The 22,549-nt window shown below is 43.0% G+C and overlaps 1 protein-coding gene across 3 annotated transcripts in view; it reads right to left on the bottom strand.

Annotated features, from left to right (window-relative positions):
• ksr2 (kinase suppressor of ras 2) overlaps positions 1 to 22,549 on the bottom strand; it is a 156,790-nt gene that overhangs the window by 46,264 nt on the left and 87,977 nt on the right. For 2 of the 3 annotated variants that reach the window (XM_057833048.1, XM_057833047.1), the window contains 4 exons: positions 5,651 to 5,720; positions 4,100 to 4,183; positions 3,543 to 3,628; positions 2,677 to 2,757 (listed from right to left, as the gene is read on the bottom strand). In XM_057833048.1, the coding sequence (XP_057689031.1) occupies positions 2,677 to 2,757; positions 3,543 to 3,628; positions 4,100 to 4,183; positions 5,651 to 5,720 (321 nt within the window). The remainder of the gene's footprint in view (positions 1 to 2,676; positions 2,758 to 3,542; positions 3,629 to 4,099; positions 4,184 to 5,650; positions 5,721 to 22,549) is intronic. The other variant, XM_057833049.1, reaches the window with a different exon arrangement.

Below are 22,549 nucleotides of genomic sequence, written 5' to 3' on the forward strand. Positions count from 1 at the left end.
ACGTCACTCCTGGCTTTTCCTTAGTTTAGCACCTGCGGCTAATGAAGAGTACCAACTCTCTCAATAACAAAGGGATGTCCTAACAACTAGCACGAACGTAGCACAAACGAATGGCAACACTTCGGGACCATTTTGCAGTAAATGAGGGACTTAGAATGACGTAATCACTCGAAATTAATATCTCAAGCCCCCCCCCAATTGGACCCGAATTTGTTTGTGTTATGATCGTGCTGGTTGCTAAGACACCCCTCTGTTATTGATCGATTCGGTACGCCCCATTAGCCGCGGGAGCTAAGCTAAGGAAAAGCTACGAGTGACGTCACCACTCGAAATTAATATCTCAATAAAAGCATAATGCTGTATCAACAGCACAAACGATGGACATCATTTTTATATAGATTTGCGTCTGATGGGGGTGGAGGGGTGGTGGCAACTTCACAGAGGTCTGTAGAGATTTGCCATTTGCTGTCGTGTTGTAGCAATTGGGGTTCGTGCTTTTGCTAATTTGCAATCGGGCTTCAGGAATTAAGGCTCGTGTTGTGGCAGTTTGCATTCATGCTTTTTTCTTTTGGAAAGCGTTTGCAATTGGGGTTCATGCTTTTTTCTAGTGATGTCATGAGGTGCGCCGAGCCGTCGAAGCGTGTGTCGAGTAATGACGGGACTTTTCCGCGAAGCGCGTACCGAGGCTCACTTCATTTAGGGCAGGTTCCGAAAATGATGACGTCCGAAGCCTCGCTGCCCAGCTGTACCACGTGATTGCTTCAGAGAGTGCTTTAGAATTGCCGCGCGGTTTGACAGCTCGCTTCCGTCTATCAACACCTCTGGCTGCATTCAAAATGTGAAGAAGTGTTGTGATCAGGTAAGAGTTCGGATAATTTGGAGGTGGTTTGGCGAGTGAAAATTTTAAGTGAGTTGAGAGAAGGGTACAGCAGTTGATACTAGTATAAAGCCAACAAGAAAGAGGACTTTCTCTCTGTGGAAAAAAAATTTTTTTTTGATGAAACAGAATGAAAATCCCCACCATCCTGTCGCTACATCAATGTCCAAATTGCACAAGCATAATCAGTAACCTTTTTCATGTTACGCGAACACGTTTACTGTTCTCTCTGATGACGTGTAACGGGTTCACGCAAGTCCGTTGTGTCGAAACCTCCCTTTCCTCATGTGGGCGCGCTGGCAGGCAAAGGGGGCAGCCCGGGCTTCTGGCTTGGTGGTAAGAGCATTCGCCTGCCGTGCTGGACGCATCGTTCGAGTTCTGTCCTCGGTAAGGCTACAGATTGCATCGTGCAGCCCGGATTCAGGCAACACCGGCTACATTCGCACGTGTCATTAACAGAAAAAGTAACATTGCACAACCTACCACATTATGATAATGCCATTTATGAAATTATTTTCATACATACACGGACTGCATTATATACAGTGCCCTTCATAATTATTGGCATCCCTGAAAAAGATGTGTTTTTTAGCTTCTATTTTTTTTTTTTTTTTTTAAAATAATATGGGACCTTAATGGAAAAAAGGGAGAAAAATCCAACTTTCAATTCAGTGGGGAAAAAATCCCACATAAAGAAAAAAATATTCGACATCAAATAATGTGTGTCACAATTATTAGCACCCCTGGTGTTAATACTTTGTACAACCCCCTTTTGCCAACAAAACAAGGTCTGGGGACTGAGATGGCCACGGGAGGAGCTTGATTTTGTGTCTGGTGAACCATTTCTGTGTAGATTTGGCCATATGTTTAGGATCATTGTCTTGCTGAGAGACCCAGTGACGACCCATCTTCAGCTTTCGGGCAACAGATTTTGATTTCAAATGTCCTGGTATTTCAAAGCATTCATGATGCCATGCATCCTAACAAGGTTCCCAGGGCCTTTGGAAGCGAAACAGCCCCACAGCATCACTGACCCCCCCCCCCTCCCCATACTTCACAGTGGCTATGAGGTGCTTTTCAGCATGCGCATCTTTCATGGCACACCAGACCCACTTAGAGTGTTTGTTGCCAAAAAGCTCAATCTTGGTCCCACACAAAAGGGACCGTGTGCTTTGGTCAGATCATCTTGGCTCGTCCGCGTTTGCGGTGCGTGGAAATATCCCATTTGACGCATTTGAGAGGAAGTATTGACAGTTAACACGTAGTTCAGTGGTCAGAGCACTCGCCTTTTGTCCTCGATGCGTCTTGCGCGTGGGAACGAGTCCAGGTCTGAACCTATTTAATGGAATGCGTCGCACGGCGCGGTTCTATGAAGACCAGTTATATTATTCACATTATCTTTTTTTGCAGGTAAAATGTCGCATTTGTACTTTCAAGCTGCCATATACAAACAGTAGCCACATCCTCAATGCTGAAGCATGATTGGGCCAAGCATGAGAATGAGGTTTCTGATAATCCCTAGATAAACACAGGTATAGAGCCATTCCTTTACTTTCCCACAGTAGCTTTTTTGGTAATTTATTAGAAATCGGTAATTAAGCTAGAATTTCTTTATTGTCTGTTTCTTTTTTTTTTCTGATGGCCTATGGTAGCACTTAGATGACAAAGTGGGGAGTCAAGGAGGCAATGCAACTGTAGATGAAATTGCAAAAGTGCAACAATGCATGGCTGAGCCGAACATGGCACGCAATGCAGATTTTCTTCAATACTGGAGGAGCCAATGGACATCTTATCCAAACCTCTTTCACTGGCTAAGAAATTCTTGTGCATGCTGGCATCGTTGGTTCCATGCGAGTGTGTGTTGTCCACAGGTGAAATTGCTTGTTAAAAAAAAAAAAAAAAAAAAGGATCAATTTTTTCGACTTATGTTTTTGAATAAAAACAAAAAGTCCACAAGCATCCTCATTCACCCATTCATTATTACTTACATTTTCACATTATAATATATATTTACTTAATTTAAAGATATGGAATGATGCAATATGAATGCAAAGATTGAAATGATTTGATTTTACATGCTAAGTCTTTAATTCGGTGTCAATCTGTCAAGTGGGTTGCCTGTTGGGATTTTTTTTTATGTCCAGCAGGTGTCAGTATTCAATGACACGGTATTCACACTGTGTCAACACAGTGTGTCACTGTGTCGACGCGCTTCATGAGGTCTCACAGACCCATCACTACTTAGTCAGTAGGTGGTTCCTTGGACACATGAAGCTCCGAGAAATGAACCCTTTCTCGAACCAATTGGCTCAAGTGGTGCAATGCCTCATGAGGCTTCATCTGACCATCACTACTTTTTTCTATTTGCAAAGTGTTTGGACTTTGTATTTCCCCTGACACCTCTCGGCCACCCTAAGCACGGGTGGTAAGACACTTCTGCACAAGACAAGGAAAACTCAGGCTAAATATACACACGAGGTAATGAGGAACAGGTGGAAACAATAGGCTATTTGGTGCTAAGAGGAAAGGCAAGTACAAAGACACGAGGAGACTGAAGCCTTCAAAATGAAACAGGAAATGACATGACAGTTACTTTTGTAATGTTGATTGTATCATTCATAAAATAAAAATAAATCAATTCCAAAAAAATTTTTTTTTTTTTTACCTTTAAGTGATTCTCGTCCGCCTCGCTGGATGATGAGTAGATGGCAGGGTGGAGCTTCTTTGGTGCATTTGTTGTGGCACTTCAGCCTAAATGTGTGCGCACATGATTGCGCTCAATTACAGGAAATGTACAATACAATACAATTGAATAGAATAAATGAGTCCTGTAATGGGGAAATTCTGCTTTTATAGTCACATCTTGGATACGGCAATAGTGCAAGAATAAATACTACAAGTGCAGACTTAAAGGCAAAACTGTAAATCTCTCTATATATATATGTGTGCGTATACTGCATATACAGGCAGTCCCCGGGTTACGAAGTTCCGTTCCTTCGCTGTTAACATAACCCGAATTTCCACATAAGTCGGAATTAACCCTTTGAGTACCCTTTTTAAAAAAAACGCAAAATTACTATCAAAAAACATGTATTATATGTCATTGTATTATGCTCATCTTATAATACTGCGTGTGCAAACAATTCAACAAAATGTTCATTTTACAAAAATTCAAACAGCAAAATTGGACAAGATGAATGAAATAACAGCGGGGCTACGTACTTGCAGTTTTTACATTTGAGTCCAAACAGCATTCCCTTCCCGCACACGGTGCATGTCTGTGACATCCAGTACTTGGTTGAAAATCTGTAGGAGAAGACGACAGGATATCAATGATGGTGTGCGCGGAAGCGACAGGGACGGGAAAAATGGCGGTCGTGACATTTGAGAGGACGGCGTCTCCATCGAGCGACCTTTCAAAGCGGACACTGATCAAGTGTTCACCTTCCATGTGCGAAGCTGGATGAAGGGAGAGACAGATGTGCAAGCTCAGATTTTTGGGGGGGACAAAAATGGCCCGTCTTATTTGGAGTTACAGTAGGGGTGTTGAGAATCTGGGAAAATTTGCCAGAGTGGGACACATTTTCAGCTCTGGAGATTCATGCCACCGACCGGTTTCAGTCTATAATCCTTATATATTTCTTTATTTTATATATGTAGGTATATACACTACTACTCAGAAAATGACAATAAATGCCAGAGTCTGCCTCAGAGTGCCACATTTTGGGCTAAAACAGCCAAAGTTGCCTGACACGACGATTTCCCCCCGATCCTCCATTGGCTTGTGTCCAGCGAACAGTGCATCTCAGGCCGCCACGAATTCTGCCCAAAGGCCCAGGAGTTTTATGTATTTTCATCCAAACATGCTCAAAAACAACCATAATGGGCTGCCTCCAAGAGCCCCATTTTGGCCTCTAAAACCCAAAATAATTTTACCGGGATCAAGTCAGCAAGATGATACTCTCTCCCAGAGCTGGCGGCCATGGGACCATTGCCGCATGTTGTGTTGAATTCCAAACTACGAATGCAAGAAGGGAAGGGCTATAAATTATCGCACGCTAAAAAATGAACGCAATCAAAGGGAGTTTGTGTTAACGCCGTTATTAACGCGCTGGGAAGCTTTACAAATTTATATTATAACCGGCCAAAACGTCAGGCCGGTCCACCAGATTTTGTCCTGGTCCTCCCAATTAGCCCGTCCGGGCTGCATCAGAGGTAAAATTGGAGTTCTTTGCGATTTGCTAGGAATTGATGCTAATATTTTTCCTACAGGAATAAAATCTGATTTTGGTTGGTTACAAAAGGGTTGAAGATTTCTTATCGATTTCTGTCAAGTTTTCAGAAGGCTTCCAATTTTAAAAAACATTTGGGAAATAGGATTGGAGACTTGAGTTGAACTGGAATTTACAGTACTCATGCTCATGGTAGCTTTTGCATTACATGCGTCAATTAGTATTGTTTTTCAAAAAGACGAAGAAGAATAAAATAAAAAATCTGCCAAAAACAACACTGCTCAGAACAAACATATCTAGTGACCGTCCACATACAGTACATGAAACGAAAGCTTAAAACCATAGGTAAATTTTACGTGACAAATATTTCCAGTTAGTCAGTTCCAGCCTTGCTGTCCCTGAGCACCCACCACCGCTATAAATATCCCTTATCTGTCACCACATTGGAGTTGGATGACGTTCGCGCGAAGCCGAGCACCCACATGGCGGAGGTTGCCCCGATGGGAGAGTTATGAAAGAGGCCCTCCCGTCCCATGCTTACCTGTGTTTGATGGAGTTTCCCAGATCTCTCCGGGGGATCTGCGGGGACCAGCGAGGCACTGACAGGGTGTCTGCGTGGGTGACAGGAACAAAAGGATTTCCTTAGTATCTTAACTCATTAAATGGCAAAGCCTATTTATAACTTTTACAATCTGTGTCAAAAATCTAGGTAGTGAAGGTAACCAAATCTACAGACACTAGAAATTCCCAATTTTTGAAATGACATCAAACCAGTTTCTTCCCACGCACATTACACCAGAAATGGAGAGCAAACAGCGGGAACTAACAAGTTGAAAGTTGAAGAGTTTACTCAAGCACATTATGTAACTATAGAATTGCATGTAGTGATTTTAGCTGAAGTATGAGTGTGCCCTAAATGTAAATAGTCAAGTTAGATCGCAGTTATATGACAAAGATCACACATGACTGAAGTGCGTTCTGTTGAGTTGCGTCAGTACTTCTCGATTGGTGGGGCACGCGTTTGGCACCTGTATCTGGGATCTTGTTCTTTCCGTCACGACCCACAGTTCATGACCAATAGGTGAAGGTAGAAACGTAGATGGACCGGAAAATAGACAGCTTCGCCTATGGACTCAGCTCCCTTTTCACCGCAACAGACCGATGCAGAGTCCACCGATCCGCCTGTCTATCTCCCGGTCCATTTTTCCATCACTCATGAACAAGACCCCTCGATACCTGAGAGACTTGGGGAGGTATCTCATCTCTGACCCGGAGAGGGCTTCGCCCTTTCCCGACTGAGGACCTTGGTCTCAGATATGAAGGTGCTGATTCTCATCCCGACTGTTTCACACTCAGCTGCGAACCGTTCCAGAGAGAGTTAAAAGTCACAGACTGATGAAGCCAACAGAACTACACTGCTGGCTAAAAGTATTGGCACCCCTGCAATTCTGTCAGATAATGCTTAATTTCTCCCAGAAAATGATTGCAATTACAAATGATTTGGTAGTAATATCTTCATTTATTTTGCACAAAACTCCATAAATGGGCCGGACAAAAGTATTGGCACCCTCAGCCTAATACTTGGTAGCACAACCTTTCAATTCAATTCAATTGTGTTTGTGTAGCCCTAAATCACAACAAGGTTGTCATAAATAGCTTTGCAGAGGCAATATGATACACAGTCAGAAACAACAAATAAGTAAACAAAGATGAATAAATAAAGTTCAAGTCCTGGGCATCCCCCATCCTTGGACCCTCCATGTCGCCAAGGAAAAACTCCAAGCTCTTTGGAAGAAAATGAGAAACCTTGGGGAGTACCACAGTCAGGAGAGATCCACTCCCAGGACGGATAGACAGGATGCACCAGGACTGCTAATGGGAATTAGCAGACGGGGTTACAGTCTGTAAAGATGCAGTAGAGGAAAGGAACAAGAAGACAAAATAACTGCAAACAACTGCTTCCGGTATCCATCAATGAGTTTCTGAAAATGCTCTGCTGGAATTTTAGATCATTCTTCTTTGGCCATCTGCGCCAGGTCTCTGAGATCTGAAGGGTGCCATTTCCAGATCTCTCCACAGGTGTTCTGTGGGATTTAGGTCTGGCCACTTTAGAAGTCTCCAGTGCTTTCTCTCAAACCATTTTTTAGTGCTTTTTGAAGTGTGTTTTGGGTCATTGTCCTGCTGGAAGACCCATGACCTCTGAGGGAGACCCAGCTTTCTCTCTTTGGGCCCTACATTATGCTGCAAAATTGGTTGGTAGTCTTCAGACATCATAATGCCATGCACACGGTCAAGCAGTCCAGTGCCAGAGGCAGCAAAGCAACCCCAAAACATTAGGGAACCTCCGCCATGTTTGACTGCGAGGACCGTCTTCTTTTCTTTAAAGGCCTCGTTTTTTTTCCTGTAAACTCTATCTTGATGCCTTTTCCCAAAAAGCTCTACTTTTGTCTCATCTGACCAGAGAACGCTCTTCCAAAATGTTTTGGGCTTTCTCAGGTAAGTTTTGGCAAACTCCAGCCTGGCTTTTTATGTCTCTGGGTCAGAAGTGGGGTCTTCCTGGGTATCCTACCATAGAGTCCCTTTTCATTCAGATGCCGACGGATAGTACGGGTTGACACTGTTGTACCCTCGGACTGCGGGACAGCTTGAACTTGTTTGGATGTTACTCGAGGTTCTTTATCCACCATCAGCACGATCTATTGTTGAAATCTCTCGCCAGTTTTTCTTTTCGGTCCACATCTAGGGAGGTTAGCCACAGTGACATGGGCTTTTCACATATTGATGACACTGCACACGGTAGACACGGGAACATTCAGGTCTTTGGAGATGGACTTGTAGCGTTGAGATTGCCCATGCTTCCTCACAATTGTGCTTCTCAAGTCCTCGAACAGTTCTTTGGTTTTCTTTCTTTTTTCCATGCTCAATGCGGTACAGACAAGGACACAGGACAGAGGTTGAGTCAAACGTAAATAATTTTAAGTGGCTGCAAGTGTGATTTAGTTCTTGCCACCACCTGCTATGTGCCACAGGTATTAGAGAAGCATGACATGATTTTTCAAAGGGCGCCAATACTTTTGTCCCGATTTTTGGAGTTTTGTGTAAAATGATAATGATTTAATATTATTTTCATTCTCTTTTGTGTTTTTTTTCATTGCAAGCAAAATAAATGAAGATATTACTACCAATTGCAATCATTTTCTGGGAGAAATTGAGTATTATCTGACAGAATTGCACGGGTGCCAGTACTTTTGGCCAGCAGTGTACATCATCTGCAAAAAGAAGAGATGCAATACCGAAGTCACCAAACCGGACCCCCTCAACGTCTCAGCTGCACCTAGATATTTTGTCCATAAAAGTTGCAGTGTGAAGAGAACCGATGACATAGGGCAGCCTTGGCAGAGTCTAACCCTCACTGAAAGCAGATCTGACTTACAACCGGCTACGTGAACCAAACTGACAGCAGTTATAGAGGGATCGGACCCCCCGTATCAGGGATTCCAATAACCCTTACTCCTGCAGCACCCCCCAAAGGACTCCCTGGGGCACACGGTCGAACGCCTTCTCCTGTCTGGCTTTTCTTGTTTTGTTTTTTTTTCCGTTTTTTTCTTTGGGTTGGGGGTAATTTCACTAGCTTTAGCTAACATACATTCACAGCCAGAAATGTGACCAATAGGCCTTGTGTGTGCGCAACTGAAGAAGAAATGAATACGTATTAATTACATAGTAGAATTATTTTTTGATATCTTATCATTTCGTGATCCTGGCATATTGAGGTTCATAGTATCGTTGAGTTTAATTGTACGGTCCCATCACGAGCTATTATTCGCCGTTAACGAGAAAACCGGCGTTCCACTTTTGTATTCTATCTGACCATTTCCTGCCACCTAAATGAGGCCTGGTTTCGGAGCAAAATCAATCAAACAATTCACTTCTAAAGATGATCTTCAAGAACCCAACTGGCTTTTGATCGCCAACTTGCCCTCCCAGGATAATTTTAATGGATCCCCTGGGAACTTTCAGCAGAGCAAGAACACTATTGATTTGTCTTTTTCTCTTTTTTTAATGACAGCGATAACGACCACAAAGGACGGCTGGTCCTCATCAAAGCGCAGGCTGTGACGGTGACTCGCTGACAGTTAATCTCATCTAGTGGCTCCACATTGCTCTCCCCCAATGCCCACCGCCTTCTCTTCCTGTTACCGAGGCCCCCGGGGGGCCGCCGTCTTCTCTCGGCGCTCCGATGCACGTCTCAATTACACTCAATCAAGCTGATAACTCAATCCAGAGCTAGAGGAGCAGGGAAGTGATGGACGCATGATGGGACGCCACTCAGCACTGCTTAGTGTCTTCTTTGGAGTGAGTGAGTGAGTGTGTGTGGGAGGAACTGGGGTTGGGGGTGCATTGCAGTGATTACGGTCGTGCCTAAAGGTTTAATTCGTTGATAGACAAAACTCAATTTTCTTGTGCGGTATATCAAATGTATTTTCCCAATTGAAATAAATTGAAATGCCATTAATCTTTCCCTGTATAGAGGGTTGTGCATTGCTATTATAACAGTGGGGGGGGGGGGGGGGGATCAGTAACACATTAGAACTAGGGCTGTCAAACGATTAAAATTCTTAATCGAGTTAATTACAGCTTAAACATTAATTAATCGTAATTAATCGCAATTCAAACCATCTATAAAATATGCCATATTTTTCTGTAAATTATTGTTGGAATGGAAAGAATATACATATAAGATATATACATTCAACATACGGTACATAAGTACTGTATTTGTTTATTATAACAATAAATCAACAAGATGGCATTAACATTATCAACATTCTCTTATAGCAATCCATGGATAGAAAGACTTGTAGGTCTTAAAAGATAAATGTTAGCACAAGTTATAGAAATTTTACATTAAAACCCCTCTTAATGTTTTCGTTTTATTAAAATTTGTCAAATTTTCAATCAAAAAATAAACTACTAGCTCGCCATTGTTGATGTCAATAATTACACCATGCTCACTCATGGTGTAACACATAAAATCAGTTGGACCCAAGCGCCAGCAGAGGGCGCCAAACACAAAGAAAACAAGTAACAAGCGAACGTCTGATTCTGCTGCTGTCATTTTAATCCGAGCGCGGCATGTGCATTAATTGCGTCAAATATTTTAACGTGATTAATTTAATTAATTACCGCCCGTTAACGCGATAATTTTGACAGCCCTAATTAGAACGTGGTATCATTGCCATTTTCGTCAACGATGATTAAACATTTCGTTTACTAACATATTTTTCATGACGATGATGAGTCAAAAACGTCTTAACACATAACGAGACGAGAAAGAGACAAAAATGCGACTTCGTTTCTGTCATATGCTCAACAGAGGTGGGTAGTAACGCATTACATTTACTCTGTTACACTTACTTCACTAACTTTCTTGGAGAAAAATGTACTTCTTGGAGTAGTTTTACCATGCAATACTTCTTACTTTTACTTGAGTAGATTTGTAAAGAAGAAATAGTACTCTTAAGGCCGAGTTATACTTCCGCGTCAGACCTGCGGCGTCAAGGAAGACCCAATTTACGACCCTGCGCCGTAGCCTGACGCGCTCCTATTAATTTTTCAAACCCTAGCGTCACGTTAACGCATATGACGAGGCGGAAATAGATTGTGATTGGTTCGCTCAGACTGTTGTTTCCGGTTCAGTGCGAAATCACCGCCATTTAAAAAAAATATTTTTCTACACGCAAAAATGGACCAAGCCGACGGGAGTATCATCAAAGAGCAAGTCTCGTGAAGACATCATAAAGTTTGCCAAATGGCAAGGTTAGCGATTGAATAAAACAAAAATGGAAGAACCACTGAGACGTGTGTGTTTGGAATCGAGTGGCCACACGAAGCGGTGACCCAGTTGGCCAAAAACTGCCAGCTTTTTATCACTTTATGTCGTATTTTTTGGTTGGTGGACTTCAATATTTATTGTGTACATATGTTTGCTGTGAGTCTGTGACTTATTTACGTGTCACGAATCAAGTATATGAAGAATAAAGCACAGGTTTGGTGTCAAAAGAGTTGTTTTGATGTTAAATTTTCATCAACAGACAGTTTACACACGATACATCATCACTGATTGAGATTGCCTCGGTGCTTTTTATGATAACGTTAACATCAAGGCTTCCAACGCAGTTTGTGAAGTTCCATAGACGCCAGAAATCTGCTATGGCTGGTGTAGGACACAGCAAACAAATCGGGCTGGAGGGCTTTGCAGACCTTGGACGCAGTCCTCGGCGCCAGTTTGAAGCTAGCCGCCACAGCTAGCTGTCTCCGCCCGAGTCTAGAACTTTCTGTGCAGCATCTAAAGTCGGTCAGATCGCCTCGAAACCGTCTTCTGCGTCGCCTGTCCCTCAACATTTGTATGATCAACATTTATTTAATGTTGATGAGCTGAATATTTACATTGGAGCGTTACATCTTACATTATTTTTTTCTCTGTTAAACTAGACAAGCTGAAGTCAACAAGCATGCCCCAAAACCGTACAAACATAGCGCCACACACCTCTAGTGGCTTGGCGGGGAATTACAGCGCAACGCATTCCCTCACCGCAGAACTATCGAATGCTCATTGACGCCGTAGTCACTTCGCCGTCACCGCAACGCAGGAGCATAACTCAGGCTTTACTCCACTACTTGGGGTGACACTAGAGCGGTTACATTTCCTCTTTATTCTACTTACAGTGGTACCTCTACTTACGAAATTGATTCTGGAAGTAGTTTCTTAACTTGAAAATTCTGTAAGTAGAGACCTGTTTTCCATGTAAATGCCCTAATCTGTTCCAAACCCCCCAAAATTGAGACATAAATCTTTTATAATGCATCAAAGCATGTAACAAATACATGTTTGTAAAAATTATATTATTGCACAATAAACATAGAATCTGAGTTGTGCATAATGTAAAAAACAAGAATAGAGGAAAAAAAAAAAAATAACAGTTAATAATCATGTAAAGCAGCTCCTCGTTGGCAAGGCCCCGGGGGTTGTTGAGATCTGCCCGGAGTTCCTAAAGGCTCTGGATGTTGTGGGGCTGTCGTGGCTGACATGCCTCCACAACATTGCGTGGACATCGGGGACAGTGCCTCTGGATTGGCAGACCGGGGTGGTGATCCCGGAGGGTGTGTTCCAATTATAGAGGGATCACACTCCTCAGCCTCCCCGGTAAAGTCTATTCAGTGGTGCTGGAGAGGAGGGTCCGTCGGAAAGTCGAATCTCGGATTCAGGAGGAGCAGTGTCTTTTCGTCCCAGTCGTGGAACAGCGGACCAGCTCTACACCCCCGGCAGTCCTCCAGGGTGCATGGTAGTTCGCCCAACCAGTTTACATGTGTTTTGTGGATCTGGAGAAGGCGTTCGAACGTGTGCCTCGGGGAGTCCTATTGGGGTTCTCCGGGAGTACGGAGTACCGAGCCCCTTGGTAAGGGCTGTTCGATCCCTATACGACCGGTGTCAGAGTTTGGTCCGCATTTCCGGCAGTAAGTCGAATTCGTTCCCAGTGAAGGTTGGACTCTGCCAAGGCTGCCCTTTCTCACCGATTCTGTTCATAATTATTATGGACAGAATTTTTAAATGCAGCCAAAGCATTGGGGGGGTCCCGTTTGGTGTCCTGAGCATTGCATCTCTGCTCACTGGAACGGTTCGCAGCCGAGTGTGAAGCAGTTGGAATGAAGATCAGCACCTCCAAATCCGAGACTGTGGTCCTCAGTCGAAAAAGGGTGGCGTCATTCCCTCTCTGGCTCGGGGATGAGATCCTGCTCCAAGTGGAGGAGTTCAAGTGTCTTGAGGTCTTGTTCACGAGTGAGGGTGGGAGGGAGCAGGAGATCAACAGGCGGATCGGTGCAGCGTCTGCAGTAATGCGGACTCTGCACCGGTCCATAGTGGTGAAGAAGGAGCTGAACCAAAAGGTGAAGCTCTCGATTTGCCAGCCAATCTATGTTCCTACCCTCACCTATGGTCACAAGCTGTGGGCCGTGACCGAAAGAACAAGATACAAGCAGCCGAAATGAGTTTTCTCCGGAGGGTGTCCGGGCTCTCCCTTTGAGAAGCTCAGTCATCCGGGAGGGACTCGGCGTCGAGCCGCTACTCCCTCGCGTTGAGAGGAGCTAGCTGAGGTGGTGGGCATCTGGTTCGGATGCTTCTTGGACGCCTCCCCTGAGAGGTGTTTCTGGGCATGTCCCACCGGCGGGAGGCCCTGAACACAACCCAGGACATGCTGGAGAAACTATGTCTCTCGACTGGCCTGGGAACGCCTTGGGATCCCAGAAGTCCAGACTTCCCTGCCAAAGCGGCTGCCCCCGCGACCCAACCTCAGAGGAAGCGGAAGATGATGGGATGGGATGGGATGGGATGGGATGGTACTCATGTAAAGCTGTCGGAATATGAGTGGTGAATGAAGAAGACACTGGGATTCACACATACACATACAGTAGAGGTCCCTGTTAGTCAATTGGATGCTATAAGCCAGGGGTCCCCAACCTTTTTTGCACCACAAACCGGTGTTTTTGGGTCTTTTTTTCACGGACTGGTGTTCTGACAAATTTTGAAACCCATCAAAAATTGCAACGATGCGGTCCTGCGCATGGGCGTGACGTTAAACATAGCCGCAAAATGCGCAAATGCAGCGATTCCAAAGTAAACACACAAAATTTCTTGAAAGAAAGGAATATTAACTTACGTTTGATCATGGAAGGACTTGTAGAAAAGTTCTCCACAGATACATCCTTCCATGTTAGCTGCACACAACAACTGCACACCGCTCTCACCATTAACGACTTCACAAAGATACGAGGTTGGAAATTGTAGCAAGGTTTTCAATGCTCTCGTAGCGATGTCAGGATATTCCAGAATGACTTTAATCCAGAACCTCGGTAGAATTGTTGTCTCAAATGTACGTTTAATAATGTCGCCGTCATTTGCGATCTCTACCAGTTGATCCTCCTGTTGCACAGACATGCTCGATTCACTCGGTTTATTCACAAACAGGTCACGAATCCACTCCTTCGCAGTTCTTCGCAGGTCTACAAGGTTGTAGGCTCGTCAGGTGCCCTTTTCGCCGGAAAAATATCTCCAAAGACGTCTGTTTTCCAGTCATCTTCGCTCGTGTGGGGGCTAATTATTTCCGGGAACAAATGTGCTGCACCCGCGGCCTCGTTACACGTTATTATCGGGGACAAGCGGAAAAAGATATATATACAAACAAGATGTACTGCTAGCAGTCCAATCAATGGATTTCTATGACGACATTTTAATCTATCCCGTAGTATTATATCTAGAGTAGACAGGGATATTGGTGTGTTAAGCAGGGGCACAGAGTTAATTCGGCCAGAATGCGGTCGTTATTGAATTATTATTTCTGTGCGGCCCGGTAGCAAATGCGGTACCGGTCCGCGGCCCAGCAGATGAGGACCCCTGCTATAAGCTATAAGCAGGCACATGCGCGGGGGGGGGGGGGGGGTGCTTCAGCACCTGCCCCTTTGCCCCTACTTGCCCAAAGTGCCCCTAACCCTTTTGACTGGGCTTTTTTTTTTTTTGTGCATATGTGTGTGCTGGCCAACTGTGCAGGTACATCACCGAGGACTTTATTTGAACATCGCTTCATTGCAACACACGCACTCACCGGTGTCCTTTCCTGGCTTGATTCTTTTGAAACACATGGAAAGATTTGCTTTCTTATCTTGGCAAGAGAGAATATGCAATGTTATTTTAACCTTTAAAGGTCTGTGCTGAGTGATCATAACACACTAAATGTAACTCGAAGCTTTAGCATAGCATTCGCATTAGCACTTCAGCATGGCGAGCATCCTCTGAGTCAAGTATACTCGTCGATTCTAACCTTCAGTGAGGAGGGGTAAAAAAAATTCCTAGTGCAAATGCGCCAGCCAATGGCAGCAATACACCATATGAGAAATAGCCCAGTTTGTGAGATTTCTGGGGAAAATGGTAAAATTTTGATCAAATCTTCTACTGCTGATTATTAGAGAACACAAAAAGGTAGAATCATTTTTTGTCCGTGATGAAAGAACAGAACCAAATTTTCATTCGGTCTATATATTTTATAATCCCAATAATCTGTGGGTCTTTAACACATTTGACTGTTTTTTTTTTTTATGTGTCTAGCAGTCAAGGGCTGACTGCTGTGAAAATGGCTGGCAGTAAATAAGTTAAGACGTTGTGAAATTGGCTGCTAGTAAGCCTTTGATACCTGATATTGATGCACTTGTGAAGGTGAAAAGTGCCAAGTTTCATAGGAAAGAGAAGCCTAGATCATAGAAAATGCTGCTGGACCACCTTCGCAATACACGTCCGTGAAAATATTCTTTTTCTCCTCACAGCGTGCTTCGTCACGTATCGAGGCTCCCCGCTTGTTTTGTGGCCACTTTGGTATATAGAATAAAACAAGGTGTCAGTGGAGCTGCACAATGTTCTCAATTAGCGACACTCACAGTGACTCTCAGGCAATAAACAAATCGGAGCGCAAACAACCACTGGTTCTTGTTATTTTTCACCTGCAGAGGTTATAACTACAGTATTTGTTGTCCACGCAGTCGACTGTTAGCCAAGCGGTGTCTGTCCTCCTCAATATAGTCACCAAGTTTCTACAGTCATTCTACAAATCCCAGCTATATATTTTACAGTAGCCCATTTATAATTTTTTTCCCTTTTAAAGTCCAGCACCAGCCACTACTGCCGAGTGTGACATGCTAAGCAGCTAACCATTAGCATTATAACCAGAGGTGGGAAGTGAGAGGTTACATTTTTTCCGTAACATTTACTTGAGCAACTGTTTTAGAAAAATGTCAACGGTCAATGTAATAGAATAACTGTTATTTTCAATTTATTCGCTGAGTGAATATCCTTCTTCATAGATTTCATAACGTACTGACGGGTCGGATCGGTCATGCACTGCGCCTCACATTCAAGTAGGGGGCCGCCCACATCAAGAGGAGCTATTCACAAACACGCTCGTAGCGATCTAACGCTGGATTTCTGCTGAAAAAGTACGAAAGCTGTACCGCCTATGAACAGGATGGATTGTCTCAGGAGTGATTTGTTCAAAGATTCAAGGTATTTATTACATTTTTCGTACCATGCATGCATTTTGAAACGCTGTGGAAAAAAATCAATGGGAGAAATAAGCCACTACTGCATCGGCATCATAGTTTGCAATATTCACGTAAAATAAATGCTAACTGCACTTTTTTTTTGTTGTTTTTTTTTTGCTTTTAACCAAGAATCGAGACTGTTTTACGTCCGTATCTATAAAGATTTCGGGGATTTAAGCATTTACTCACAAGAATTTTCACCGGAAAAGCTCTGTTTACATCAGGCGGCCGCTAGCTACATTCACTAAAAGCCTAGCATTGTACTTTGACATATGTACATAAAATAAATGCTAACTAAACAGATTTTTTTGCATTTAACCAAGAATAGAGACCGTTTTACGTCCACATCTATAAAGAATTCAGGGATTTAAGCATTCATTCACAAGAATTTTCAATGGAAAAACCTCTGTCTGTGATTCCACTCGGTCAGCTTTGACGGCCTCGCCAACAATGCAGGCCCCCTATTTATCGGCCCCGTGTCCCGTCAATACATTAAAGTCTATGAAAATGTGTACTTTTCTGTAGCCTGATTTGACCTACTTTAATTGTATCACAAAAATGCCCACCTGTTTTCTTCCCCGAGAAAATTTTAAGCTTTCCAATGAAGTAACCGAGTTACTAACTCAATTACTTTTCAGGACAAGTAATTTGTAATTGTAACTAGTTGCTCTTTTGATAGACCACGGAAAACCGAAGATATGTTTTAATTTGATGGTCATACTTTTTTGAATACAATGTAATTTTACAGCTAAAATGTTAAGCCCATAATGCCCCCTTGAATTTAATTTACATCATTTATGAAAATTCCAGAAATACTGGTGCATGCTGTAAGGTTTAACATAATAATAATAAAATGCAGGTTACGGCTCTCTCATCTTCACCTGCACATCCTCCTCCCCCTCCTCACTGACTGCTCTGCACACCTGTCACCAACCTCCACACCTGCCTCCACTCTGCAATCAACTGCCTGCCACTCGAAGGCCATGTCCACACGTAGCAGGGTATTTGGCAAAAAGAAGATATTTTTCTACGGTTTGACTTATCATCCACACGCAGATTTAAACCAAGGTTCTTAAAACGACGGGGAAGGTGAAGATTTGCGAATTCTGCGTTTGTGGCTCCATCATGTGGACACTGATAACCGAAGATTTACGTCACTAATTTTGTCAAATTTTGTCCTCACGTCACACATGAGACCAATTTTTACATTTGGAGTATATTAAATAGGCGCTTTTTTGCTTCCATTTTTTTTTAACAAACTCTTGCTGTGCTTCTTATTGAATAATAGGTATTTTGGACAATTATTTTATTGTTTTGAATGTACTTAAAAATGAATGAAAGCGGTTGGCTGTGGAAGTTTTTTTTTTTTACTACACAAACGTGCAGGTGTGGACGCAATTATTTTTCCCCGACGTATTAGGGCAGAATCCTCGTTGTTAAAAAACCCTGCTACGTGTGGACATGGCCCAAGGCCATGTCTACACCTAGCAGGTTTTTTTTTTTAAAGCCAGGTTCCTGCCCTAATACTAGTTCTTCTAAAAAAAATTTGCATATTGTGATAAAGTACATTATTTTCTGAAATGTACTGATAAACATTAGACTTTCATATATTTTAGATTCATTACACATAACTGAAGTAGTTCAAGCCTTTTATTGTTTTAATATTGATGATTTTGGCAAAAAAAAGTCAAGAAAAAACAAAAATCCCTATATCAAAAAATTAGCATATCATGAAAAGGTACTCTAAAAAAGCTACTAACCTAATCATCTGAATCAACGAATTAACTCAAAACCCCTGCGAAAGATTCCTGAAGCTTTTAAAAACTCCCAGCCTGGTTCATGACTCAAAACCGCAATCATGGGCAAGACTGCCGACCTGACTGCTGTTTAGCAGGCCATCATTGACACCCTCAAGCAAGAGGCTTAGACACAGAAAGAAATTTCTGAGCGAATAGGGTGTTCCCAGAGTGCTGTATCAAGGCACCTCAGTGGGAAGGAAAAAGTGTGGCAGGAAACGCTGCACAACTAGAGGAGGTGACTGCACCTGATTAAAGATTTTGGAGAAGGACCGATTCCAGACCTTGGGGGACTTACAAAAACAGTGGACTGAGTCTGGAGTAGAAACATCCAGAGCCACCGTGCACAGAAAATGGGCTACAGGTGCCGCATTCCCCAGGTCAAGCCACTTTTGAACCTGAAACAGTGGCAGAAGCGCCTGACCTGGGCTACAGAGAAGCAGCACTGGACTGTTGCTCAAATTTTGCATGTCATACGGAAATCAAGAAGCCAGAGTTTGGAGGAAGACTGGGGAGAAGGAAATGCCAAAATGCCCGAGTACCCACAGTCAGTGGTGGTCTGGGGTGCCATGTCAGCTGCTGGTGTTGGCCTACTGTGTTTTATCAAGGGCAGGGTCAATGCAGCTAGCTATCAGGAGATTGTGGAGCACTTCATGCTTCCATCTGATGAAAAGTTTTATGGAGATGAAGATTTCATTTTTCAGCACGACCTGGCATCTGCTCACAGTGCCAAAACCACTGGTAAATGGTTTACTGACCATGGCATTACTGTGCTCAATTTGTCTGCCAACTCTCCTGCCCTGAACCCCATAGAGAATGTGTGGGATATTGTGAAGAGGAAGTTGAGAGACACCAGACCCAACACTGTGGCCGCTATCGAAGCATCCATAACACCTCAGCAGTGCCACAGGCTGATTGCCTCCATGCCACGCCGCATTGAAGCAGTCATTTCTGCAAAAGGATTCCCGAGCAAGTATTGAGTGAATAGCTGATATAATTAATTGAAGGTTGACTTTTTTTGTATTAAAAAACACTTTTATGTATTGGTCGGATGAAATATGCTCATTTTTTGAGATAGGGATTTTTGTTTTTTTCTTGACTTTTTTGCCAAAATCATCAATATTAAAACAATAAAAGGCTTGAACTACTTCAGTTGTGTGTCATGAATCTAAAATATATGAAAGTCTAATGTTTATCAGTACATTACAGAAAATAATGAACTTTATCACAATATGCTCATTTTTTGAGAAGGACTAGCATGTAGGGAAAAAATAATTACATCCACACCAGCATGTTTGTAGGACAAAAAAAACTTCCACAGCCAACCACATTTCATTTTTAAGTACATTCATAACAATGTGCGAAAAATGTGTCCATAATACCCACATCCTTCGCATGTGTTCTTCAATATGAAGCACTGCAAGAATTTGTAAATAAATGGTAGCAAAAAAGCTCCTGTCTAATTTACTCCAAATGTGAACATTGGTCTCATGTGTGACGTAGGCACAAAGTTTGTCGCAGTCAGTGACGTTTCCACAATTAAAGGGAACCACAGCTAAAAAAAAAAACATGTAGTTCTTAAAAGATACATGTTAGTACACATAGTCACTGTGGACTAGCTTGGGATCTGGCCAAGATAGGTAAACATCCTGATGGTAAGTGTGAGCGCTGCAAACAATATCAAACGGTGAAACATGTGCTGATGGAGTGTCCGCTATATAGTGAGCAGCGACGGGAGCTTTTTGGAAAAAGAGGGCCGTTGCCGCATGGCACTGTGACTACGAACGATCTGTTGTGTCCCGCGGTGGGACAGGATGGAACGATAAGAGCTTTGGCGGACTTTTTCGTTGCCTCCGGGCTGAGATGGACATAGAGGTCATTACGTGATCTGGCCACATTGGGTAAGGCAGCAATGTGCCAATAGGCATCGAGTCTGCCGGAAATCAACGGAAGAAGAAGAAGAAGATAATAACAATCTGATATTAAAACCCCACTTAATGTTTTCGTTTTAATACATTTTGTAAAATTTTAAATAAAAACTAAATTAGTAGCTGGTCATTGTTGTTGACGTCGCAGGACGGTGACGTCACAAGGCCACGCTGCCGTACTTCACAGTCACTCTAACTATCTTAAGGTATCGATTTAAATACACCACAAGGTGTCAATGGCGAGTTTTACATTAATAAGACATCAAGCCAATGAGTGCGTTTTGTCCCTCGACTGACGGCGTAGCTCCCCGTTTTTTTTTTGTTTTTTTTTAGACTGGGTCTATTGTGACTCACGTTCATTTGAGTGTTGTCTTCACAAGACTCCTAAAAATGGCTCCCAGCCACATAGTTTGCGTATTGTGACTAAATTTTGCCATCCAGTGTGTTTGTTGAGCTAAAGGAGTTGCTGAAATGTTTAAATATAGTTTGACCAAAGTCTGAGTAAGTTTTGTGTGTATTTTGCGCATCTATTTTGATTGTGAATGCCAGTTCTCTTTGCAGTGTTGTCTTAACTGTGTGAAAATAGGGCCTCAGTAATACAGATTGAAGCAGTTTTCTTCTTGGTGACATTTTTGAGAGATATGAGTATTAGTGAAAGAGTTGCCGAAGCTTATGCCAACAAAAGGCGTCGTCCGAGCTACGAATCTTAATGCCTGTGTCCACTCTCCTTTCTCTGTCCCACTGTGGATTAAAGAAACTACAGCGTCAGTCAAGGGAAAAAAACGCACTCATTGGCTTGAGCACTGATTAATGTAAAACTCGCCATTGACACCTTGTGGCGTATTTAAATCACTACCTTACATAATTAAAGAGTGACACGTTTTGGTTTTTTTTTCCCAAGCCCTACAGGTGGAATTCTGGCAGCGTGGCCCTGTGCCGCCACCGCCCTGCGACGTCAACAACAATGGCGACCTACTAGTTAAAATAATTTTACAAATTGTATAAAAACATCAAGAGGGGTTTCAATATCAAATTATAATAACTTGCACTAACATTTATCTGTTAAGAACTACAAGTCTTTCTATCCGTGGATCCCTTTAAATCTTCAGTTATCAATGTCCACATGATGGCGCCATAAACACAGAATACGTACATCTTCACTCTGGCCGCAGTTTTCAAGAACTCTTTTTTTAAATGTGCGTATGGATGATAGGCCAAACCGTAAAAAAAGTTGTTGTTTTTCCAAATACACTGCTACGTGTAAACATGGCCTAAGAGACCTGTCTTCACATCATTCGATGCCAGAGCTTCACCTAACCACGTACGGTCAGGTACAGGCCACTCAACTGACAAACTTTGCGACTTATTTATTCCACAGCAAACCCAAAATTATACTCGGGCTCCCAGCACAGTCAGGAAATCTGCAGAGCCGCCGCTTCTCACCGGTTTTCTCTTCTTGTCCTTGCTCGGGCGGCATCTGATTACCGACTTCTCATTGCTGAGCTTTGGGTCTTGGGTTTTGAGCCACCTTAACAATACATTGCCGATGTATCGGGTCCGGACTCTCCTCAAAATTAGGTGACTCTGACTCGGGTGCAAAAATACTGTATGTGATCAGGACGTCCCTATTTAATACCTGAAAAGATGTAAGGAGACTGCCATTTTGCTTTGAAGCAGTCATTTTAGGCTCATTTCATAGCCGCTTATACAGAACGGGTCACGTTTTCATCTCCTGTTCAACATTCACGTGGAGAAACTTCATTTTGACGGCGCACTTCTTACCCTCCTCTCCATGAATTTAATTTTAGCATGTCCTCAGAGCCCATTTCTACACGCCGAGTCGCAATGGGAGCCCCCAGTCAGTCGCTAGGAGACGTGTGACGCAAGGCGGCGGCTTGGCTGGCTGGCGGGCGGGCGGGCGGGCGGTTTAGAGAGGGTGACGTCACCCCGCATCGAAAAAAAAAAAGTCCCAGCAGTTTGTGCAAAAAGGCGTTCGGACCATTTATATCACAGCCTAACACATCCCACACTCACTCTGGACGCAAGTGTGTGCATGTATGTAACTCACGCGAATAGACGTACACAAAGATGAAAAGTAACTCAATCCAAATACTTTTTGTACTGTTCACAAGGAAGGGTACCTGTATGTGCAGATTTATGCAGGAGACCTGGCCTTTGAACTATTGTCTAGCATCCCGACCAGTTTCCAGCCGGATGCTAATTTGTCCTGAAGGGAATCGTATCTTATCTCGTATTTACCAATCAACTGTCTGTATAACTCTAACACACTTAATATAATCAATCTCATTTTCTCGTATTTAATGTTTGACTGTTTATGTTACTCTAACACACCCAATATAAATAAACTATGATATAAATGCTATTTAAGGAAAACAAGCAGAATATATTTGGCATAGTGCAGAGAGAGTTTCAGAGAGAAGAGATTCATGGCACCTTCTTATCACAGAAGCCCAAATCGTGCGTTATGCAACTGACTGAGCAAGATTGACGCTGACGTGGCAAGACATCTACAAGCCAACGTTTCCACGTCAGGTCTCCCAGACAGTCCAG

Source organism: Corythoichthys intestinalis, chromosome 3 (assembly GCF_030265065.1).
Source record: "Corythoichthys intestinalis isolate RoL2023-P3 chromosome 3, ASM3026506v1, whole genome shotgun sequence".
NCBI lineage: Eukaryota > Metazoa > Chordata > Actinopteri > Syngnathiformes > Syngnathidae > Corythoichthys > Corythoichthys intestinalis.